The 26,216-nt window shown below is 39.5% G+C and overlaps 1 protein-coding gene across 3 annotated transcripts in view; it reads left to right on the forward strand.

Moving 5' to 3' along the window:
* LOC150105402 (uncharacterized) overlaps positions 1-26,216 on the forward strand; it is a 150,205-nt gene that overhangs the window by 46,515 nt on the left and 77,474 nt on the right. For 2 of the 3 annotated variants that reach the window (XM_090394776.1, XM_090394777.1), the window contains exon 2: positions 8,151-8,285. In XM_090394776.1, coding sequence (XP_090250902.1) covers positions 8,151-8,285 — 135 coding nt within the window. Of the gene's footprint in view, positions 1-8,148; positions 8,286-26,216 lie in introns of those variants that run through there. The other variant, XM_090394779.1, reaches the window with a different exon arrangement.

Genomic DNA, 26,216 nt, shown 5'->3' on the forward strand with positions numbered 1-26,216 from the left:
CAGGCATAAAATATGTGGTAACTGCAGTATATGAAAGCAAGATGAGATGGGCAAGTCACATAGCCAGACTCAGGGATAACAGATGAACATATAGAATACTCCATTGGCAATCAAGAATAAAGAGAAAACCAGGACGACCACCTACAAAATGGGAAGATCCACCAGTGAAATCAATGCGTATAACATGAAAGAGAAAGAGAGACTCAAGATCTAGATCGTTGGAGGCATCTTTGTGACCTGCACTCATGGAGAAATCCAGAGTGAAACACAGATCCATCAAGGTAATCAAGATAATGTTATTTGTATTTGCATCGCTTGGAATGTAAGTGGAGGTTACTAATGATTACAAACTTATGTATAATCAACGACTTTTTTAATTACTGTGGGTGCTGCCAGATTTAGAATTACTGTACAAGATTTCTGAAATCGATGAGCGAAACGTTATGATTGAAAATGGGAAGGGCATTAAATGCCTTTAAAATATTCAAACACAATTCGTATTCTTCATATGGAAATATAGGATCCTTCTTCTTCTGCAGCTTTTCCCACTTAAGTACGGTCGTTGCTTGTGGTGAGTCTCCTCCACAACTTCCTGTCTTAGGCTGTAGCCACATCCAGGTTCTTCATTCTCAAGTCCTCCTCCATCATCTCCATCTATGTTTTGGCCTTCCCCGCTTCCTCTTCCCCTGCACATCCATCTGCATGACCTTTCTTCCCACATACTCTTCCTCCCTTCTCATCACATGACCAAACCATCTCAACCTTGCCTCCTGTATCTTTGCTCCCAAGTTCGTAACTTTCACCGTTCCCCTTATATAGTCATTTCTCAGATAATCCTTTCTGGTCACACCGCATATCCACCTAAACATTCTCATCTCCGTTACTCTATCAGGACTCTATCCATCCTGCTGATATTATTTTTCCTCAGGGCCACAGTTTCCAAAGCAAACGTCATAGCTGGTCTCACTACTGTCCTGTACATTTTGCCTTTTAGTTTGATCGGCACCCTCTTATCACATAGCACTCCAGCCATCTTTCTCCAGTTCCTCCATCCTGCTTGTGTCCTGCATCCCACTTCCTTCTCAGCCTCACCATCCTCTTTCATTGTTGAGCCTAAGTATCTAAAGTCACTAACCTTCCTGATGACATTTCCTTCCAGCTCCAGATCTGTCTCCTGGCTGCCATCCACTTTGCAACACATATACTAGGTCTTATTTCTGCTCAGTCTCATACCTCTCTCTTCCATTACTTTCCTCCAACTGTCCAGTTTGGCTGCCACTTCTTCTCTTGATTCTGCACACAACACGATGTCATCTGCACACAACATAGTCCAAGGCGTGTCTTCTCTCTCTTCTTCCGTCACCACCTCCATCACAATATTAAACAGGAACGGACTTAATGCTGACCCTTGATGCAAGCCAACTGTCACTGGAAAACTTTCTGTCTCTCCCAGGCAGGTTTGAATTCTTGTCTTCACATTTTTGTACATCTCCTGCACCAACCTGATATATTTCTCCGGTACCTTCTTCTCCCTCAGACACCTCCAGACTTCTTGTCTTGGCACTTTATCATACGCTTTCTCCAGATCAATAAATACCAGATGTAGCTCCTGTTGCTTCTCTCGAAACTTTTCCATCATCTGTCGTAGCCCAAAGATATTTTATTTTATTTTATTTTATTTTATTTTATTTATACTATGTGAGGCCTGAAGTGACTGAAAACCTATTTCCAAAATACATAGTACCAATCAGGTTACAGCTTTTATTAGTATTGTTAGGTTTTTTATTATTATTAGTTTTTTAATACAAACAAAACTGAGATTATAGCTAGTAAATAGTAACCAATTCAGTTACAGATTGAAGTGTTTGCGAATAAAGAAAGAAACGACTATTTCTGCAAAGATTTTAATACATCATTACTGATATTTTCTTTGCTGTATAAAAATTCTAATACAGTATATTATATTTCAAAGAATGAATTCTAACCCCAATAATGAGAGGTTCATAATAACAAATAGGAAGACCGAAATAATATGCGATAATGTGAAAAATTAAACTGTTTTGAATTTTTAAACACAAACGAGAAAGAAATATATATCTATAAATTAAATGAAAATTTTAAGCATAGATATTTGTAAAAAAATTATTTTCCGTCATTCTGTTTACTCAGTATTTACAACTCTCCAAATGTTATCCCTTTTTTTACTTCCAATTTGAACTTGGCAGAGAATCTGTTGTCCTTTGTATATTTTTACAGCTATCGCACACTCTAAATGTACTGCGTAGAAACCGTAGATAGAGGGCAACCTTCTTATTTTTTTTTTTAAAGAGAGTACCAGATTTGATTAAATAGTTGTTTTATACCACAAGCTTATACACTAAGAAACATATATTTATATAAAATGAATTAAATTAATCTTCTAACAGTTCTCATTTGTGAAACAACAATCAAATTTGAATACGGTCTAGACAGATTATTTAGATTATGACCCATCCCATAATGCACAGCATTACACACACACCTGAGAAAGGAGTGTGCTGTGCATTAACGGATACCAAATAATTCTATATAAAATGGCCTAGTCGTAAAGATATTCCACTAGCAAGCGTTTGTTTTGGTCACCCTTGAAGAAAATAAGCTTTCCAGCATGAATACTCTGTCTTGTCAAATATATAGCCTACTTTCGTTCAGCGAAAAAACAAACTTCTTACCCCTGTAATATGCTCTTCAGCTGGAACAAAATAAAACTCCTTATTTTAAACTACGCAAAGAGGTATTCAGAAGTCTGACAGTTTAGCAGTTGGCATACTACCGAGATTTAAGTTGTGTGGAATGATCTTTATCCGGATATTATACTGTTTGTGAAACTATTAAATTGAAATTTTTTTTAATACTTGAAAACGTTCAGATTCTGTGATTTTCAACGCGAAGGTAATAACATAAATTGACAATTAATTTTCTTGAACATATATTAAATATATAGTAAACATATTGAAAAATATGTAGTAAACATCTTTTCTGATTAAATAAATACAGTATATATATATATATATATATATATATATATATATATATAATTACAGTCCAGAAAAGAAGCAAATAGACGCTTGAGAGTTGATCCCATTTGTATGTACAAGAGTGCCATACAAATGGGGAAGCATCTGAAAATATATTAACATACATTACGCATTTAAGACATAACTTAACTCATAATGATGTCTTGATACCTATACCTTTTCTCATGTTTAGGTAAGTTTCGAAAAATACATAAGCAGATATTAGATTTGTTTTATACCAAGCTAATACACTAGAAACATATATTTATATTCCATGAATTGAATTAATCTTCCAATAGCTCTCATTTGTTCATGAATGACATGAGTTCAAGAATGTCGAGCCATTACTGAACTCAAGTCATTCCTGAACTGTAAGTTCATGAAATTGAATGAATTCTGACCTTTATTGAAATTTAGAATAATTAAAAATTGTCACGTTTCACAGGTTTTAATGCAATCAGGCTATTAGAAAAATTACAATGGGGCAAACCGTTTAGAAATGAAATATAGTAATAGTAAAGAGTAGTCTCCCAATGATCAGTGAATTTTTAGGTGGTTAGTGATTTTTGTCCTCCAATGCTGTCCACTGCTAAGTTTTATTTGAGGACTGAAGTGGTTTGATAAAAGTATTATGTTTGGTTTCTAGAGAAGGATTCCCTGATAGGTTAGGTCTATAGGTTTCCAGTCTTACGTGGATTGAATAAATAAATAGTTTCCAGAAGAAATTAATTACAAATATTTGTCGAGCCGGTTTTTATTTCAATCGAATTGTTATCAGAGGTACAAAGGAACAAAAGTTTAGAAAGTATATACTGATTTCATCCTTCCTTAAATTTTGAGAGGGCCAGAGGCAACCATAGTAATTTATGTTCAATTACTATGAGTGGAATCTGTGTAAGCGAAGTCTGTTTATGAGTTACAACACTCAAACTCTGGAAAGTTTATATCAGAATTTACAACAGTGCAAGATTATTTTTTGTCCTGCAGACGTCTGTTGCGTGCTAATGACATGGTCTCCAAAATCACGTCATCCACTTCCTTCCAGACGAGGGAAGCAGATGTAGTCTTTGTCAAGTGCCAGCGGTTCCAAATGACCTCCTTGAAATTTGCGGGGGCGTTTGGTTGTTTGTCACAGTAACTGGAGCACAACAGGCTGGCAGGCGTTTTTGAAAAATTTGTGCAGATTGTCAGTACCAGTTAAGCAGCATTTTTGTGATGTAGATAAAATTATTTTCGGTTGAACTATGAAACCAGTTGACATCAAGTATTCCAGATAATTTTATTTTAAAAAATACGTCAGATACCATTTGATTAATAGTATGAAATCGAAAAGTAATATCGTGTAAAACGGGATAGAAATGTAACAAAATGTTGCCAATAGGCCATCCTTTAAATGGCAATAAATGTTTTCGCATTTTTAAAACTTTCAAACAGTGATTAAAAAGATGCAACATATATTGACGATCGACGTTTTAATTAAAAGCCTATAAATAGTATTATATTATTTAAAAGGAATTTTTTCACTGTTAATTTTTATGGCTATTTTGCCTATTTTTAGGAGTACCCCTTATGTAATGTTATTGACTTTTTACTCAACTTATTTAAAGCATTATTGGTATTTTAGAGAGATAGATAAACGAAAAATATATGGTAAGAACAATTTTGGACATACCTTTGTAGGATGTTCGAGGTGTCTTTTTTTGTAGCAGCATCAGGAGTATAACAATAAATATTTACATAACACTATTTATTTCGTATGGGTTTCACCCTTTCCTCCCCGTCCCTTAGGACGGGTTGAACCCTCCTAATGAGGGATTAACTATGTACTTTATGATTGTAAATCCATGTGTGTGTGTGTGTGTGTGTGTTCACGGGGCCGGTTTGCCTGTTCTGAGGGACGAAAAACTCTAGTTTCCCAGTGATAAAAACCCTCTATCTCCATATGAGACCGGTAACTCGCCTTTAGTCGAAATAGACAAAATAAAGGTTCCTGACGTCATGGACGGGAATGGAGCCCAGATCTTTCCGACTAAAGGGTTTCGTCTATACCGACTGAGCTACGGAGGATCTATGTAACACGGCAGAAGTATGACCGAAAGGAGAGCGGGCGGGAGGGGGGGGAAGAAGCAGAAATGTGGCGATTGAAAAATTGGGGTAGCTAGAATTGTGGATAAAACAAAGGTATGAGAATTAGAAATCTAGTTTCCAGGGATGGACTATAAATTCTATGGGAAAAAAGGGGAAAGATAGAATATTTTTAGGGGAAAGGAAATGGATAGAATATGATGAATCAAAACTAGGGGTCTTGATTCATCCCCCTCCCCACAGCTCGGCCATCCTAGTTTGTTTCGTTCTTTGATTACCATCCGGCGCCATGTCATTTTAGGTCTTCCCCTCTTCCTTTTACCTTCAGGCGTCCATCTCAATGCTATTCTTGTGTGTTCTGATGTTGCCATTCTCAAAACATGGCCTATCCACGTCCATCTGCGTTTCTTTAACTCTATTGTAATAGGTATGGTTTTTGTTTTGTTATAAATTTTAATATTTGAGATTTTATTTTCCAGGAAAAAAAATGCTGTTGATGTAGACAGATTTTATTCTCTCACAGAAAGTTTTTATTATTATTATTATTATTATTACACCCAAAGTTAGTTGCTATCTCAGATGGAAACCAACTATCTCAGATGAAGACCACACATTTTCATTTCTCATTCTTCACTTCTTTTTCTGGTTAGGTTAGTGTAGAATATCTTTTAATTGTAGGTTTTTTCTTTTGACAGGTTTGCCTATTTTGCCGGATAGATACAGCGAAAACAGCTAAAGCTATTTGGCATATATCAATCCCACACACACGAGAGGTTGTTGTAAATGCACTAAATTGATACTTTATATAAGCAATGGTTAAGAGAGAATCAATATAATTATTTTTTCTTGAAAAGCTGGAAGTTGTACTTGTTTAAGAACACTTCCTGAGAAAAGTCGTAAGAAAATAGAGGCAGATTAAACTAAAGTGGAAGAGAAGGAGCATATTCAATGGATTTGCAAGTTGGACTGTAAAAACAATTGTGCAACCGCTACATGTATTTTAACATATTTAGTAGAAATTGGAGCAATGATGACTACCAGTACAACGTGCCTATTTCCTGATGTTTTTTCCTACATACATGCCATAAAAAACATAAGGGTGAAGCAATATGTCTGTGAGATAAGGGTTAAAGTGAGGAATGGATTATCAATCAGCTGAATCGCTCTCTTTGTTTGAATAGTATCAAGATTTTCTTAAGAAGATATTTGATGCATATGCCAAACACTGAATAAAATTCTCAGATCGGACAGATTTGTGATTATTGCAGAGTTAGTAAGTTAATAAGTGAATAGGTAAGGAGGTGTTCTTTTGTCTGAAAAGCATTCTCAATTTTCAGACGCGAAGTACATAAATGATCCTGCTTGATCATTTGTGTGATTGAATTCAATCACCTACAGATAGGTATGGAATGGGAAAAAACATGATCGCTTTGCCATTTGGGGGATGCTCGTGTTCTTATGAATAATACCACAGTGCTCTTGTCTGCGTTGACATCGGTTCGCCATTTTTTGAATCATTGTTATAATTCCGATATTTCATTATGCTATTCTTCAGTTGCTAATATAGGTCGAAGGGATTGTACCATTATTGCAGTAAGGTCTACAATAATCACAATGCTCGAGATGTCATTCACATCGATACTGAAGTGCAGAGGCATAGTAGAGATAACAGGAAGCATTAATTTTGCGTTCAGACAATCCTGTCGTGATTTTGAATTCAGACAATTTGATTCTCTGCAGCTTCACGCGGAGTTTGCGATCGCCGAGTTAGGATTTAGTAAGTTTAACCCCAGTCTTAGTGGAAATTTGGCCTTCAGGAATTTGTAAAGAAGTCCGTTGTACCATATTTTGTCGTATGCTTTGACAACGCAACATCCAATATGATAGCCCCTCTGTGCTGCTTCCAGTGGTACCCTAAAGTTGACATTTTTCATGACTCCAAGAACTTATAGTTCGGTGGGGTAGTTCTCCAGGAATCCAAATTGCTCATCAGGGGCGAGATTTAACTTTTCAGTAACTTTATGAAGTCTTGTTAGTAATAATCTTTGTGCTATTTTTCATAATTAGGAGAGCTAACTGATTGCAGAAGATCCTGTAACTTTTTCAGTTACAAAGACCTATACTTTGTGTGCGTTTTGGAATTTAATTTGGCAAGGTTCTTTTTAATAACAGTTCGATGTAAATTTAATGTAAAACGTTGTTTCATTAACAACATTAGTCGTTAGGTTGAGTTTCTCATACTATTTAAGTTTAAAATAAGAATAGGTTCCAAATCCCTTATTATCTCTTATTCGATTTTTCACTGTTCGATATTTTATTGTTAACCTTACTTAAGAGGACCAACTATACAAATAATCACCTGATGCAAGTTAAACTTGAAAACGTTGTAACCCAGCATTTAACTCCCAATTTCTTTCACCTAATGGTATGCAAATTTCAACATATGAAATGCAGATTTTTTCGCATTTAAAATAATGAGGCATTGCTATCGAAAAACTTTTCTAAAATATTTATGATTATAATCCTCTATTCCTAATAACGGAAAAATAAAATTATTTTATTTATAGTTGTGAATTTTTCCAAAGAAGTAACCATAACTTCCTTTATCATTCCGTGATGATGATGACGGTGGGTATCAATCAAAGGCATAAAATTGTCTGCTGCCAAACTTAACTAATGTAAAACGATCCGTTCATCCTTGATGACATTTCGACGATCAGTCTTTCTTACCACAAGGCCTGACAGACCTGAGTCATCCTGACAGCCTTATTACCATTGAAAACAGGTTATAACACAAGAAAATACTTATTACTAGACCTCATGTTTTCATGATTTGTAAACTGTCTTCTTAAGTTTACAAGTGACAGCAGAATTTTATGATTTCTCTTAATCATTTCAGAAATAGTTCATTGATTTCATTAAACTAATATTATTTTTCCTAACAATAAGGAGTTATTTTTTTTATTTCACTTCAATACTATTTGAATCAAAATAATTATTTTATTTCAGAATATTCGAAAGAGTTGTCTACTTCTGTGCATCCTTCATGGATCTAATTCCACTTTCGTTCATGTTGGGATTTTACGTGTCATTCACAGCAGCTCGCTGGTGGAGCCAGTACGTTGCTATTCCTTGGCCTGACAAGTGAGTGTCGCCTGCTTCTTCCTCCTTCTCCCTCTCTCTCTCTCTCTCTCTCTCTCTCTCTCTCTCTCTCTCTCTCTCTCTCTCTCTCCTTCCCTTTTGAGAGGGCACCCTGTAATTAAGGTATGATTTTAATAAAAAGAACAACTTACACTTAATGGGGAATTTTCGTTTTGATTACACAAAATAACCAACTTAATGCTATCCACCACATTTTCTTAAGATAATTTATAACTTTGTCTAAAAGTCTAAAAATACACTATCTACCAATAATTGTCCGGACACTTTAGCAATTTACTATTGATGCCAGCAAGCGAACCGTAATATCTTGTATGTTCACCTTTGGCTTTGATCACCTCCTGCACCCTTTGAGGGAGACTTTCCACCAATGTACGGCAAACATCAGGTGGAATTTGTCTCCATTCCTCCATCAAACTAGCACTGAGTTCGGCGACAGATCGAGGACATGCTGCCTGGACTTCACTCTCCTCTCCACTTCGTCCTACAGGTGTTCGATGGGGTTGTGATGAGGTCTCCGCACAAGCCAGGGCAGTCGTTTAACACCCATCTATTCACACCATTCCATAACAGCTGCAACTTTGTGGCATGGGGCATTGTCTTCTTGATAGTAAGATGGGTCTGTTCCATAAAAACTCCACAGTGTAGGTAGCACCTGATTATCCAGAATGTCAAGGTACTGAGTTGCCTTCATGGAACCACAGACAACTACCAGTGGTCCCACGCCAAGCCAGCTGAATGCACCCCACACCATTACTCCTCCACCACCAAACTTTACTGTGGGTGCAACATACTTTGGTAGCAAGCGTTCGCCAGGCTGCCTCCACACCCACACTCTGCCATCGGACTCGAAACAGGTGAACCTTGATTCATCACTCCTTCCTGTCCTGTCAGTACCGTTTTCTGCTGGTCAATTGTCCAGTCCACAAGCTCTTTGCACCGTCTTGTTGGCTGTTTTATTCGGCTTGTGTGCCTCTGCTCTTCCGAGGAAACTCAGTAAATGGAAATGGTGTTACTGGAGCTCTGGAACTCATCACAGATGATCTGTGCCGATTGTAGCCGGGTTTTACATGCCACCCGTTTTAACACCCTCCTGTCCTATCAGTCATTATATGCGGCCGTCCTAGGTGTTTTCCTGCACTAGTAACGCCAGAACGTCTCCATTTGTTGATCACATTGCCAACCGTTGGTTTTGGATGCTCCAGTTGAGTGGCAATGCCACCAATGTGACAGCGCAAGATGACACCTCTCTCACAGTTACTGAGTTCACTTGTTGTTGCCATGCCACCTGTATTCAGCTGCTACGATGAAATACTGCTATCTACTATCTGTACACCAGCTTTTATGTTATTAACAAACCTGGAATGCTCCATAACTTCAAATAACAGGGATGTCTTGACAATTATTGGTAGACAGTGTATGTGACGTATACAGAATAGGTTGGTAAATTTCTTCAAGGATTTTAATGAGTATCCGAGTATACATCTTTTTCTTTTATACCAAGCAAAAGTTCCACTTCTGAGCAAACCATCAGGAGACATCTATATCATCGTCAGCTACGTCAATTAATTTTATCTCATTAAAATTAACTTTACTGTCACAAATGAGAATATTTCTTCTTTCTTCATATGAATGTTCCTTAAACACCTTCACTATATATATTAGATATTTTATTACTCTTACAACAACGTGTGTCTCATCGACAAAAGTAAACAACAAAATAAAAAACAATTTTGGATTTATTAGTTTTGGATATATTAAAAACTGAAACCAGAAATGATAACTAGTATGAAGTTCTGTTTGTGAAATCAAGTTCTGAATTGGAACTTTTGATTTTGGTTATATAAAGCAATAGTTTTGCATGACTCGGGAAAAAGAAGATGATTTGCATATCTTTTATCTTCAAAATAAAATAATCTTTTATTTCTATACAGCTCTAACTACTGAATGTGCTGACGTCTACATCTATTTGCAAATATACGTAATATATAACTATGTGAATAAATACTGCTATATTAAAATACTATAATATAAAAATCTTTCTTTGAATGGTGTGTACATAAAAATGTACACAACCTTTTCCATTTTGATAAATTAATCAAAACACCATATATGAACTAGTGTTTTATCCAGTTGAAAATAGGCTGTGCGACTAATTAAACAGATTTCATAAACTATTGGAATGTATTCTTAATACTAACGGAACTGGAAACTGTAACATCTGTGTTATGTAATATCTTCACCAAATTTGTAAAGCAATAACGATTCCGTGAGTAGGATAGAGCAGCCAGTATACACACACACACACAGAGAGAGAGAGAGAGAGAGAGAGAGAGTCAGTAAAGATAAAAATAATTTCTGAGTGGTGTGAAATCAAAGACAAGATTACTACTATATGTTATTGCATCCCTGTGGAAATGGCATTTGCTTCAATATCGCTAGGCTGCTAGAAGAAAGATAATTGAAAAGATAATTGACTATAAATTTCTCTAGTCGCCGACTGGAGAAATTTTACTCTTTCTAGGTCTTTTTTCAGAAGGTCCCCAATTAGTTGCTTTTTGGTAAGGGCAAAGTAGGATTTTCCTTCCAGTAGATTAGGTTTTAATCCTACAAAAATCCGGAAAACTAACCTTATAACTCGCACTATTTCTGACACTAATATGTATAGTGTTAGGTTAAGGGACACAAGATGGCAGTAATTGTCTGCTGTATTCTTCTCCCCAGGTGCTTTTGGATCATTAATAGATGATCAGTGATGACAAATAGTGGAGACTATTTGCATCAATCTAACAACTGGCTAACAATCTTTAGAAACGTTTGTTAGGGCTAAAACGGCCTTGCTCACTTCCTTTGAGGAATAAAAGACTCTTATTATTATTGCTGTGTTTAATAAAATAAATCTTAGTTCGTGATTTTTTTTAAAACTGTTTTTATTTGTACATACTGAACAGAATGATCTGAAATAGAAATTTTTGGGAGGAAAACGAGGAAAGCTAATAGTACTAGTAAGTATCTGGTGCATTGTTGCTTAGACTAGTCATTATCAAGACCAACATAAAGAAACTATATATATCTACGCTATGTTGACAACAGTATTTGGACACTTTACTTACCATGCAAATTTCAGAACCTACCACATGAAATATTCAGAGAGTGTCTGCATAAGTCTGGTAATAAAAAGATGGGATGTACTGCAAGGTTTGCACTGTATTCAATGTCAAGGTGCCACGTTCAGTTGAACTGCAATATTTCCAACTTGGAACGGTAGTTGTGTTAGTGGTCTTTCTGTCCCTGACATTGCCACCCTTCTCAGTATATTGAAATCTACGGTTACTTATGTTATTCGTGTTTTTCTGCAGAAAAACACGAATAACATAAGTAACATAAGTAAGTTTCTGTAGTAGCAGAAACCTGGAAGGTCATCGATTCTCACCCTGGAAGGTCATCGATTCTCACTGACAGAGATCGATGAGCTCTGTCTCAGAATGTTCGAGAATCCCACACGCCATCAGCGGCAGACGTCACAGTCAACCTGGAAAATGCTGAAGGGACATCTGTCTGCAGAGAATTGTATGCCTTGGTTGCAGGGCTACTGCAAACAAGCCACACATCACTCATCCACAACGCTAAACGACGTTTAGACTGGTGTCTTTCACGGTTACTGAACTGTACATGATTGAAAAAAAGACTCTGGAGCGACGAATCACTTGAAAAGTCTCACTATGATGGTCGTATTTGGATCTAGATATTATCTGAGATACTGTTCTGGCAGGACTTCCTCATTCCAATTGTCAAGTTTGGTGTAGGTTCGATAATGGGGTGGGGCTGTTTCAGTTGGATAGGACCTGTCCCAAACCATGTCTTCGATGGCTATCCGAACATCATGAACAACTTCATGCCTCCGACACTGTGGAAGTACTTCGGCTGTAACCCTTACAGGTTTCAGCACGACACTGTTCCATGTCAAAATGCACAGGATGTCAGTCTGTTTTCCACAAACCAACGCCGAAATAGACTGGCAGGCTCAAAGTTTAGACTTCAACCCCAATGAATATCTTTTCGGCGAATTAGAAAACCGAATTATTTTTTTTTATTTAACTTGTTAAAATAAACATTACACGATAGGCAACAATGACTATTTACATATTATAAGTATATATTTACAGAGAAAGAAAACATTTTCCTTTCGGGTGTACAATAGAGATATAAATGAATATTCAAAATTAACAGTTCAGTTTCAGTCTGAGTTATCATTCAGATGAAGCACATTGTCGTCGTCAATCCAGAAGAGGGTACCAGTTGGATTCCACTCCTCTAGGAATTTCGCGACAGTTCTTGTTTCTTTGAAGTGCTCAAGTTCCAATAGAAGCCTGCTTTTTAGTTTCCGACGGAGGATGTGCATGAGGGTTTGTGCAGTTTCAGTGATGGATGGGTGCTGGTTACTTCTTGTCTGTTTTAGGTAAAAGCTGTAGATGACGGCCTTAGCGCAGATGAAGATGAAATTGCATGTTCTGTGTCTGTTTTCTTCTGTGTGGACTAAATTCCAGTAGTCTTCTTGGCTGTGTGTGTAGTTACAGGTGCTAGAGGCGGTATTCAGGGCATAGGTGATTATCACTTTGTTTGCAGGGCAGGTCAGATATGTGTGTTCCAAGGTGCCTGAAACGTCACAGAATGGACACAGATCCGTTTCTCTTAGCTTAAATTTGTAGAGCTTTGAAGGAGTTGGCAAGATGTTATGCCATAGTCTCCACTGTATTTCGGAATCTGGTTTGGCACATTTTGATTTATATGGCAGATCCCACTGAAAACTGTGTGGTATATGCAGCCTTGTAGATGAGAGTGTTAAGGCTGAATATAAGAATGGTGAGGATGGGGACACTGACATGAGGAAGTGGTATATTTTCTTGTAGTTGGAGGGAAGAATTGGAAGTGAGGCTTCAGATTGTACAAGATGAAATATTGGCCCCGAGCAGTTTCTAGAAGGAATACGGATTTCCTGAGGTGTAGCGATATCTGGATAGGCTTTTATAATGGAGGCTTGCAGCTGTTGATATTGCTTTTCAGTTTTTGGGTTATTCATTGGTAGGCTTGTGAATGCTTTCCACTTTAGGGTGTGGGTTAGGAGGTCTCCTATGACTCTTATTCCTGCCCAGTTCCATGTAGGGAAAAGAAAAGGCTGGCCAGTTGTGAGACTTGTGATGTTTTTGTTTGAAAATAGTGGTTCTGTAAGTACAGCTGACTCTGTTGATCCTGTGAGTGTGTGATGGAGTCCTGTGTTTTTCCATCGCTGTAGAGCATCTTTGTAAAAGGTAGGTAGTTTAGGAGGAGATGGTGCAGGACTGGCCATTCGGAGGATTGTGGAAAGTGTAAGTCCTCTGGTGGATGCTTTCGTGATGTAATCGAAGGTGGTTACATAAGTGTGATTGCATTGAAGTGTCTTTAGGAGGAGGATTATCCTGAAGGATCGAATCTTGTTTTCAAGGGAAATCAGGCCTTGACCTCCCTTGCTGAGTGGCTTGCAGAGTTGAGGGTATGTTGTCCAGTGAGTTTTGTTCCAGAGGAAACGTTTGATTTCCTTTTGAATGTGGTAGAGAAATTCTTCAGGAGGTGTGAGTACTTTGAGGGTATGCCATAAGACACTCGCAGCCATCTGGTTAACTATTAGTACTCTTCCTCTAAGTGAAGACATGGAACGAACGCTGTTCCATTTACCTAGCACCTGTTTAAAACGATTGTGCAGCTGTGTCCAGTTCAGTGTGTTATATATTTTGGTGTTGCCAAGGTGCACACCTAAGTATCTTTGTCCTTCGCTTGACCAGGTACATTCGATCGGAGAATCATTTCTAGACTTCCATCTGCCTGACCACAAGCCTGTGGTTTTGGCAGAATTTAATTTGGCCCCTGAGGCTTGTGCATATAGTCTGTGTGCTTCCTCGGTTACTGTCATTTCTTCTTCATTTCGTACTATTACAGTGACGTCATCGGCATATGCTGATAAGGTAATTTTTTGATGTGGTTCTATTATTCTGGTTCGTTTGGAGATGATGGTGTCGTGTATTCTTTTTAAGAAGGGTTCTATGGCCAGTGTGTATAATTGACCAGAGAGGGGACATCCTTGCTTGATCCCTCGAGAGTATGACAAAGTGCGAGTGAGCCTGTTGTTGATTTTTAAACAGAAGTGTGCATCTCTGTAAAGCAATTGCACTGTTTCAATGATGAGAGGACCATAGCCAAATGCCTTTAGAACTTCATAAAGGTATTCGTGCTCTACCCTGTCGAAAGCCTTCTCCTGATCAAGGCTGACGAGTGCTAGGTCTTCATGTTGGCTGTTTGCGATGTGGATGAGGTCTCTTATTAAATGGAGGTTATCATGTATTGATCTTCCTGGGACAGAGTACGTTTGATGTTGGCCAATAACTTCAGGCAGTGTTGGCTTTATTCGGTTTGCTATAACTTTGGAAATTATTTTGCAATCGGTATTAATTAGGGAGATTGGACGCCAGTTTCGGATATCCGTGTGGTCTCCCTTCTTTGGTATCAATCGTGCTACTGAGGTCGTGACGGATTGTGGGAGGCCATTGATGTAGGCTTCTTGCAGTGTTTCGAGGAGAAGTGGTCCGAGTTGATTCCAGAAGACTTGGAAAAACTCTGACGTGAGACCATCAAGGCCAGGAGATTTGTTCTTTGGCAAGGATGTGCATGCGGTTTTCAGTTCATGTAGCGTGATTTTCTTTTCTAAGTGGTTCCGATCTGTTGCAGAGATTTTTTTTGTTTCTTTCAGTATTTCGTGAATGGCATGATGGGATGTTCCTGCAGTGCTGTATGCATTCCAGTAGTATTGTAGGATTTCAGAGGTGATTTTTCTTGGATCTTCTGTGATGCTGTCATCTTGAAGTCTGATAGCAGAGATGGAATTTGCTGCCTGGCATTTTTTTCCCAAAGAGATAGATAGATAGATATTTTTTTTTTTTTTTTTTTTTATTGTAAACATAACAATCTTATATACAGGATTAACCGGTTTTTGGTTCTCTGCAGTCAGACAGAGAGGTTACATGCTCATACTCTTGTTGAGGTATGTTACATCGAAGTCACTTATAAGGCTAATTACATTTTTTTTTTTTTAAATAAATTAAAGCCATTAAGAGTTATTTTAACATGATAACATAAGATCTTGTTTTAACATAAGAACATAAATGTGGAAGAACATAGAAGTTACTATTGCACAATATTATCTATTAACATGAGAGTGCCAGCTGATTAACTTTCGCACTGTTAAGCACAACAATCCTTCTTTCTTCCCCCTTTCTTTTTTTTTGGGGGGGGGGGGGGTAAAGGTGTCACTTCTATGCTGGAAAGTGGATTATAATGCAGTCGCCCTGCTCAGCCAGGAGTTGATTCCGTGGATTCCATTCTTGGTGGAAAAGATCTAAGGTGTTGTTTTGCCTATGGTGGTGATGCTCGTGTAGGATCCGACATCTCACCTTTTGTTGGAAGGCTGCAGTGAGTTGGTCAGTTGCCTCTCTCTGTGAAGTTGCTGTGCTGTCTGGTCTTGTATGTCTGAGGTAGAAGTTGTATATTACCGCTTTTGCGGTGATGAAAAGGTAATTGCAGAATGAATGGTTATTTGGCTCCACATGGACGAGATTGAAATATTCCTCTTCTGTATGAAGATTACCACAGGTAAGAGCTGCCGTTTCCCGAGTCAAACTGATTAATTTAGTGTTGACTGGGCATTCCAAGTAGACATGCCGGACCGTTCCTAATTGGTAGCAGAAGAGGCAGTTATCTGAGACGTTTGAGTTAAATTTTCGTAATATAGTAGGAGTAGGTAATATATTATGCCACATTCTCCACTGAATATCTGCGTCAGGTTTGATGGCTCTTGTGCGATATGGTAGATCCCATTGAAATAGTGTTTGATCAGATGATGCAGGATTTTCCATCAAAGTGCTTTGGTTTGACTGTTGTGTTAGGGTGCTGTAGATCTTGTTGGTGTTGCTGGGTGTAAGTTTCTCCCATGAGTTATTGGTTTTTATCAGAAAGATAGGCGCCAAAACTTCTGAGTTTGGAGGAGTAAGCCCCACTTCTGTTATGCTATCAGGCATAGCGGCTTGAAAAGCGGCCTTTACGGTGTCTATCTGCTCAGACTCATTCCCATATTCCAGGTTTTCGAGCGAATTTGGAAAGCGCCAGGTGAGGCTTGGAGAAAGAATGTCACCCAAGATCCTCACGTTTCGCCAGCTCCATGGAGGAAAGAAAAATTCTTTCTGAGTGATCGGGCTTCTTACCATCGTGTTGTGAAAGATGGGTTCCATGAGGATTTCAGGTAGGGATGCTGTCTTCACTGTGTGCTGGAGGTTTAGCTTCTTCCATCGTCGAAGGGCGTCTTTGTAGAAGTTTGTTAAATTTACAGGCACTTGAGCTGTTGTCATTCTTAAGGTGGTGGAGAGAGAGAGACCTCTAGTGGCAGAAGTGAAAATATACTCAGTGGTGCACTTGTGTGATATTTCCTGTTGTAGGGCATTTATGAGAAATCGAGCGCGGAACGTTGTTATCCTGTTGTCAATGGAGACCAACTTTTGTCCTCCATCTTTGAGAGAAGTACATAGCTGGGAGTAGGAAAGCCAGTTTGTTTTATTCCATATGAATCGATATATGGTTGACTTTATTTGTTTGATGAATTGAACTGGTGGCGTAAGGATCTTTAGTGTATGCCAAAGGACACTGGTGGCTATTTGGTTAACGATTATTGTTCTCCCTCTTGTGGAGGCAGAGGCTCGTATTGCTGCCCACTTTCCTAGAACTTGCTTGAAACGCTTGTTTAGTGTTTCCCAGTTCTTATCCACATAAGAGGGTGTGTTTCCTAGGTAAATCCCCAGGTATTTGTTTCCCTCTGTGGACCAGGTACCAGACATTGGGGAATCGGTTCGGTTTTTCCATTTGCCACACCACAGTCCTATGGTTTTATGTGTGTTTAGTTTGGCTCCTGAGGCTGCCTGATATTGTTGGTATGCCACTTGTATGTTATGAAAGTCCTCTTCTTTGCGGGCTATGATTGTAACATCATCAGCATATGCTGTCATGGTTATGGTTTGGTAGGGAAGTTTAGGGCGGCATGCTTTGAGCAGCATGCTGAGTCTACACAGAAAGGGTTCGATGGCAATTGTGTAAAGAGGACCGGAGAGTGGACAGCCTTGTTTAATACCTCTGCTGTATGGTGCAGTTATGGTAAGCCTGTTGTTTATTTTCATGCAAAACTGTGCCTTGGCATACAACATTTTAATAGAGTGAATGATGCCTGAGCCAAAGCCAAATGCTTTCAAGCAGTTGAAGAGGTAAAGGTGTTCAACGCGGTCGAAAGCTTTTTCTTGGTCTAGTGTTACAAGACCCATTGTTTCACTGTTGTTGTTCGCTATGCTTATGAGATCCCTTATGAGATGTAAGTTTTCGTGGATAGATCTTCCAGGGATGGAATAGCTCTGATGCCTATTTATTATTTCGCTCAGAGCAGGTTTAAGTTTGTTGGCAATGGCTTTGGATATAATTTTGCAGTCGGTGTTTGTGATAGAGATGGGTCTCCAGTTTCCTAGTTTCGTCGCGTCTCCTTTCTTTGGAATGAGTTTGATAACTGATGTTGTCATATTGAGTGGAAAGCCATTGGTATTCGCTTCGACAAATACTCTGTAGAGGATAGGTCCAAGCTGTTCCCAGAAGGACTGATAAAATTCAGTGGTGAGCCCGTCTATGCCAGGAGATTTATCTTTAGGTAAGGAGGTGCAGGCAGTTTTCAGATCGTGTAACGTGATAGGGAGTTCTGTGTTACTCCTTGTTGTTGGTGAGAGTCTGTTCACATCGGAGAGAATTTTATTCGTGGCCTCCATAGATGTTGGGTTGGCTTGGTACAAATTTTTGTAGTACTGCAAGGTATATAAGAGGATTTCGTCATTATTTTCTATGATGTTTCCATTATCTGTTTTAATAGCAGATATAGTGGTGCACTCTTGTTGGCGTTTTTCTAGTGAAAAGAAATACTTTGTAGGGGCATCTGCGAAGTTAATATGTTTGCGTCGTGCTCTTATTAGTGCTCCTCTTGCAGAGTGCTCTAGGTGTGAGCGTATGGTGGCTTCTAGGGACTGGTATTCCTCAGATTCTGGATGATGCAATTGCTGTTGTTGTTGCAAATTTTTAAGGGCTGAATGCTTGTTCAAATTTCTTCGGTGACTATATTTTTGGGTGAATACCTTAACTTTGGATTTAAAAAGTGACCACCACTCGGAAATTGATTGTGAAGTAGGTATATCTCTGATGAGAGTTTCGATATAGATTTTAGAGGTTCTGAGATATTCTGTATCCTTTAGTAGGCTGTTGTTAAATATCCAGTATGCTCCTCCTTTGTATCTGGTGTGTCCAGGAAAGCAAATGTTAAGAAGGATGGAATCATGGTCTGATGCATGAGATGGATGGTATGTGACTCTCCTGATGTAGGGTATTGTGTGCATCGATGTGTAGTATCTGTCGAGCCGTGCCTGGTATAAGACACTGGTAGGACCACCTTTGGCTCTCCAGGAGAACATTTTCTCATGTGGGTGCAAGTGTCTGAAGGTGTCAGTCAGCTCGAAGTCATTTATTACATCCTGGAGAAGCTGAACTAGTGAGTGTCGATGTTCTTGGCATTGCTGTCTGTCCATTGCAGGATCCAGAGTGCAGTTGAAATCCCCTGCCAGTATGATGTGGTCATTGACCTTGCTGAGGTGGTTTCGCACAAACTCCAGTACCTGCACTGCAAGCTGGTCATTTTGTGGGATGTATATGTTAATGATATATATTTTCTTTCCTGTCTGAGTTGTAATGAGTGCATATATTGCACACCCAGGAAAGGTATCGATTATTTCTACTTTTAGAGCGCTGTTTTGGTGAATTCCAATGCTGACTCCCGATCCATGAAGTTGTATGGCAGGACAGTGGTGCATGGTATAAGGCCAGTTCTTCCAGTGTTGATATGAAGCTTTGCTATTGCAATGGAAGTTTGTTTCCTGCAGCATAACTATTTCTGGCCGTTGGGCAAGGATATGCTGCAGGACCAGCCTGTTTCGCAGTGGTGTGGCACATCCTCTAGCGTTTAGTGAGAGAAGGTTTATTGAGGTGCTCATTATTTTTATGGTTTAGTTTTATTTGGTGCGGTAATAGATATTTTTTTTTTTTTTTTTTTTTTTTATTGTAAACATAACAATCTTATATACAGGATTAACCGGTTTTTGGTTCTCTGCAGTCAGACAGAGAGGTTACATACTCTTGTTGAGGTATGTTACATCGAAGTCACTTATAAGGCTAATTACATTTTTTTTTTTTTAAATAAATTAAAGCCATTAAGAGTTATTTTAACATGATAACATAAGATCTTGTTTTAACATAAGAACATAAATGTGGAAGAACATAGAAGTTACTATTGCACAATATTATCTATTAACATGAGAGTGCCAGCTGATTAACTTTCGCACTGTTAAGCACAACAATCCTTCTTTCTTCCCCCTTTCTTTGGGGGGGTAAAGGTGTCACTTCTATGCTGGAAAGTGGATTATAATGCAGTCGCCCTGCTCAGCCAGGAGTTGATTCCGTGGATTCCATTCTTGGTGGAAAAGATCTAAGGTGTTGTTTTGCCTATGGTGGTGATGCTCGTGTAGGATCCGACATCTCACCTTTTGTTGGAAGGCTGCAGTGAGTTGGTCAGTTGCCTCTCTCTGTGAAGTTGCTGTGCTGTCTGGTCTTGTATGTCTGAGGTAGAAGTTGTATATTACCGCTTTTGCGGTGATGAAAAGGTAATTGCAGAATGAATGGTTATTTGGCTCCACATGGACGAGATTGAAATATTCCTCTTCTGTATGAAGATTACCACAGGTAAGAGCTGCCGTTTCCCGAGTCAAACTGATTAATTTAGTGTTGACTGGGCATTCCAAGTAGACATGCCGGACCGTTCCTAATTGGTAGCAGAAGAGGCAGTTATCTGAGACGTTTGAGTTAAATTTTCGTAATATAGTAGGAGTAGGTAATATATTATGCCACATTCTCCACTGAATATCTGCGTCAGGTTTGATGGCTCTTGTGCGATATGGTAGATCCCATTGAAATAGTGTTTGATCAGATGATGCAGGATTTTCCAACAAAGTGCTTTGGTTTGACTGTTGTGTTAGGGTGCTGTAGATCTTGTTGGTGTTGCTGGGTGTAAGTTTCTCCCATGAGTTATTGGTTTTTATCAGAAAGATAGGCGCCAAAACTTCTGAGTTTGGAGGAGTAAGCCCCACTTCTGTTATGCTATCAGGCATAGCGGCTTGAAAAGCGGCCTTTACGGTGTCTATCTGCTCAGACTCATTCCCATATTCCAGGTTTTCGAGCGAATTTGGAAAGCGCCAGGTGAGGCTTGGAGAAAGAATGTCACCCAAGATCCTCACGTTTCGCCAGCTCCATGGAGGAAAGAAAAATTCTTTCTGAGTGATCGGGCTTCTTACCATCGTGTTGTGAAAGATGGGTTCCATGAGGATTTCAGGTAGGGATGCTGTCTTCACTGTGTGCTGGAGGTTTAGCTTCTTCCATCGTCGAAGGGCATCTTTGTAGAAGTTTGTTAAATTTACAGGCACTTGAGCTGTTGTCATTCTTAAGGTGGTGGAGAGAGAGAGACCTCTAGTGGCAGAAGTGAAAATATACTCAGTGGTGCATTTGTGTGATATTTCCTGTTGTAGGGCATTTATGAGAAATCGAGCGCGGAACGTTGTTATCCTGTTGTCAATGGAGACCAACTTTTGTCCTCCATCTTTGAGAGAAGTACATAGCTGGGAGTAGGAAAGCCAGTTTGTTTTATTCCATATGAATCGATATATGGTTGACTTTATTTGTTTGATGAATTGCACTGGTGGCGTAAGAATCTTTAGTGTATGCCAAAGGACACTGGTGGCTATTTGGTTAACGATTATTGTTCTCCCTCTTGTGGAGGCAGAGGCTCGTATTGCTGCCCACTTTCCTAGAACTTGCTTGAAACGCTTGTTTAGTGTTTCCCAGTTCTTATCCACATAAGAGGGTGTGTTTCCTAGGTAAATCCCCAGGTATTTGTTTCCCTCTGTGGACCAGGTACCAGACATTGGGGAATCGGTTCGGTTTTTCCATTTGCCACACCACAGTCCTATGGTTTTATGTGTGTTTAGTTTGGCTCCTGAGGCTGCCTGATATTGTTGGTATGCCATTTGTATGTTATGAAAGTCCTCTTCTTTGCGGGCTATGATTGTAACATCATCAGCATATGCTGTCAGGGTTATGGTTTGGTAGGGAAGTTTAGGGCGGCATGCTTTGAGCAGCATGCTGAGTCTACACAAAAAGGGTTCGATGGCAATTGTGTAAAGAGGACCGGAGAGTGGACAGCCTTGTTTAATACCTCTGCTGTATGGTGCAGTTATGGTAAGCCTGTTGTTTATTTTCATGCAAAACTGTGCCTTGGCATACAACATTTTAATAGAGTGAATGATGCCTGAGCCAAAGCCAAATGCTTTCAAGCAGTTGAAGAGGTAAAGGTGTTCAACGCGGTCGAAAGCTTTTTCTTGGTCTAGTGTTACAAGACCCATTGTTTCACTGTTGTTGTTCGCTATGCTTATGAGATCCCTTATGAGATGTAAGTTTTCGTGGATAGATCTTCCAGGGATGGAATAGCTCTGATGCCTATTTATTATTTCGCTCAGAGCGGGTTTAAGTTTGTTGGCAATGGCTTTGGATATAATTTTGCAGTCGGTGTTTGTGATAGAGATGGGTCTCCAGTTTCCTAGTTTCGTCGCGTCTCCTTTCTTTGGAATGAGTTTGATAACTGATGTTGTCATATTGAGTGGAAAGCCATTGGTATTCGCTTCGACAAATACTCTGTAGAGGATAGGTCCAAGCTGTTCCCAGAAGGACTGATAAAATTCAGTGGTGAGCCCGTCTATGCCAGGAGATTTATCTTTAGGTAAGGAGGTGCAGGCAGTTTTCAGATCGTGTAACGTGATAGGGAGTTCTGTGTTACTCCTTGTTGTTGGTGAGAGTCTTTTCACATCGGAGAGAATTATATTCGTGGCCTCCATAGATGTTGGGTTGGCTTGGTACAAATTTTTGTAGTACTGCAAGGTATATAAGAGGATTTCGTCATGATTTTCTATGATGTTTCCATTATCTGTTTTAATAGCAGATATAGTGGTGCACTCTTGTTGGCGTTTTTCTAGTGAAAAGAAATACTTTGTAGGGGCATCTGCGAAGTTAATATGTTTGCGTCGTGCTCTTATTAGTGCTCCTCTTGCAGAGTGCTCTAGGTGTGAGCGTATGGTGGCTTCTAGGGACTGGTATTCCTCAGATTCTGGATGATGCAATTGCTGTTGTTGTTGCAAATTTTTAAGGGCTGAATGCTTATTCAAATTTCTTCGGTGACTATATTTTTGGGTGAATACCTTAACTTTGGATTTAAAAAGTGACCACCACTCGGAAATTGATTGTGAAGTAGGTATATCTCTGATGAGAGTTTCGATATAGATTTTAGAGGTTCTGAGATATTCTGTATCCTTTAGTAGGCTGTTGTTAAATATCCAGTATGCTCCTCCTTTGTATCTGGTGTGTCCAGGAAAGCAAATGTTAAGAAGGATGGAATCATGGTCTGATGCATGAGATGGATGGTATGTGACTCTCCTGATGTAGGGTATTGTGTGCATCGATGTGTAGTATCTGTCGAGCCGTGCCTGGTATAAGACACTGGTAGGACCACCTTTGGCTCTCCAGGAGAACATTTTCTCATGTGGGTGCAAGTGTCTGAAGGTGTCAGTCAGCTCGAAGTCATTTATTACATCCTGGAGAAGCTGAACTAGTGAGTGTCGATGTTCTTGGCATTGCTGTCTGTCCATTGCAGGATCCAGAGTGCAGTTGAAATCCCCTGCCAGTATGATGTGGTCATTGACCTTGCTGAGGTGGTTTCGCACAAACTCCAGTACCTGCACTGCAAGCTGGTCATTTTGTGGGATGTATATGTTAATGATATATATTTTCTTTCCTGTCTGAGTTGTAATGAGTGCATATATTGCACACCCAGGAAAGGTATCGATTATTTCTACTTTTAGAGCGCTGTTTTGGTGAATTCCAATGCTGACTCCCGATCCATGAAGTTGTATGGCAGGACAGTGGTGCATGGTATAAGGCCAGTTCTTCCAGTGTTGATATGAAGCTTTGCTATTGCAATGGAAGTTTGTTTCCTGCAGCATAACTATTTCTGGCCGGTGGGCAAGGATATGCTGCAGGACCAGCCTGTTTCGCAGTGGTGTGGCACATCCTCTAGCGTTTAGTGAGAGAAGGTTTATTGAGGTGCTCATTATTTTTATGGTTTAGTTTTATTTGGTGCGGTAATCCTCACTTCCTTTATGGATAGTTACGCTGCCGCTGGGATTCAAGCCCGTTTATCAGGTAGTATATCCTTTTCCTGAGATTGGTGGTTTTTCTCCCTCTTTTTCCTGCCAGAATAGTTCTTAACTCTTCCAGCTGGGTGATAAGGCCACTGATGTCAGCGGTGTAGTCATAGGCTGTCAGCAGTTTTTGTGAAGAGCCTCGAACTTTTTTAAGAAAGCTCTGAAGCTGCTCACTTGTGAGTGGGCCTTCAGTGTGAGGAAGACTTGCATTTCCAGTTTCCTCTTCATCATCTGAGGACTCAAGAAGCTCGATCTCTTCATCCCCCTCTACAGGCTGCTGGGAGGGTTCCAGAGTGCTTGGAGGCAAAGGTTCCCTGCTGCAGCTGCGCTGGTTTGTCTTTGGCTTTTTTTCCGTTTTTGTTTCTTGCTCCTCTTCGTTATTTGTATCTTTATCAGAGTTAGTTAGTTGTCTGTGTTCCGTTTCCTTTTCTCTAGGATTGCTTTTAATCGATGTTGGTGGAGGTTCTTTCGAAAGTTGGGTTTCTTTAGTGCTACCACTTGATTTTGTCTCCTCGGTACTGGGCTGAGAGCTGTTTCCTTGAGATCTTTGTTGTTTGTTAGGGATGCTCTGTTTTTTGGGGTTGGCTGCTTGCTGCTTCTGATTCTCTGATTCGCTAGGGTTAGTAGTGTTGTTAACCGGTTTCTCATTTCTGGGTATATACGGGCATAACTTCCTTACATGGCCTTCTTCGTGGCAGTAAAAGCACTGAGCAGCAACAGTAATATAAAAGGTGTAGGGTACTCCATCTATTTCTGTGTTGATTATTTTGGGTATGGAGCCGATTGTATTGTCGCCAAAGTGCATTAGAGCCTGTCTTCTAAAGCTCTTGATGTGAGCGAATTCAGGCCTAGTTGTAGAGGCGCGTAGCGTTCGGATTTTACCTGTCACTGCGCCGTATTTTGATAGTAATCCGCGAAGCATTTGATGGCTTATTTCCGGTGGAACATTTGACACTGTTACTTTTGTGGGAGCAATTGCGATTGGTGAGATATTCACGTGGCATGCTCCGATGTCTATTCCCTTTTCAATTAATGTCTCAGACCAAGATGCGTTGTTAAAGTACATTTGTACGGTTCCGGCAACTCTTGATATGTGAGTTATATTTTTGGGGGGAACATGTTGAGCTACTGCATCTAGATACTTTTCCAGTGGGGTATTTTCGATTGCGAAAATTACAATTCCGTTATCTCGGGAAAAGCGGTTGGCTGGGTGAACGTTTGTACGCGTTGTGGCAGTGGTATTAATTCGCGCTGAAGTATTAGCTACAATGTTAGCATAGGAGACAGAGAGTACTGACCTTTGTCCGTTGTTGTCCGGGGGGCTGAGACTGATGTCTTTTTCTTCTCTGGCGATGTGGCTGGTGTCTTTTCCTTGATCGGAATTCTGCGACCTTTGACCGATTCCTGCTGAGCTCGGGCGTGGACCGGCTGCTGCTGGTGGTGATATGCTGTGGTTTATACTGGCCATTGCTTCGGGCGAATAAGGGGAAACGCAAGCTATCACAAATTCCCGGTACTCGAAGGCATACCGTTGTAACAATAAGCACACGAACAAAGAAGATTTTAAAATTTTAAAATTAATATAACTTTTCCTAGCTTCACAAATTTAGAAAACTAATTTTTTAACGCGATAGATTAGGTGCTTACGATTATGTAGATATAAATCTTGAAGTTGATTGACGCATTCGACCGCACAAAACACAACTTTAGGCAAGAGCGACCTTGGACACGTCTGCACACTTCAGCGACAAGACTATAGATAGATAGATAGATATTTTTTTTTTTTTTTTTTTTTTATTGTAAACATAACAATCTTATATACAGGATTAACCGGTTTTTGGTTCTCTGCAGTCAGACAGAGAGGTTACATGCTCATACTCTTGTTGAGGTATGTTACATCGAAGTCACTTATAAGGCTAATTACATTTTTTTTTTTTTTAAATAAATTAAAGCCATTAAGAGTTATTTTAACATGATAACATAAGATCTTGTTTTAACATAAGAACATAAATGTGGAAGAACATAGAAGTTACTATTGCACAATATTATCTATTAACATGAGAGTGCCAGCTGATTAACTTTCGCACTGTTAAGCACAACAATCCTTCTTTCTTCCCCCTTTCTTTTTTTTTTCTTTGGGGGGGGGGGGGGTAAAGGTGTCACTTCTATGCTGGAAAGTGGATTATAATGCAGTCGCCCTGCTCAGCCAGGAGTTGATTCCGTGGATTCCATTCTTGGTGGAAAAGATCTAAGGTGTTGTTTTGCCTATGGTGGTGATGTTCGTGTAGGATCCGACATCTCACCTTTTGTTGGAAGGCTGCAGTGAGTTGGTCAGTTGCCTCTCTCTGTGAAGTTGCTGTGCTGTCTGGTCTTGTATGTCTGAGGTAGAAGTTGTATATTACCGCTTTTGCGGTGATGAAAAGGTAATTGCAGAATGAATGGTTATTTGGCTCCACAT

The sequence above is a fragment of the Typopeltis vanoorti genome, chromosome 6 (genome assembly GCF_054136105.1).
Source record: "Typopeltis vanoorti isolate ZY-2024b chromosome 6, IOZ_Tvanoo_1.0, whole genome shotgun sequence".
Lineage (NCBI taxonomy): Eukaryota > Metazoa > Arthropoda > Arachnida > Uropygi > Thelyphonidae > Typopeltis > Typopeltis vanoorti.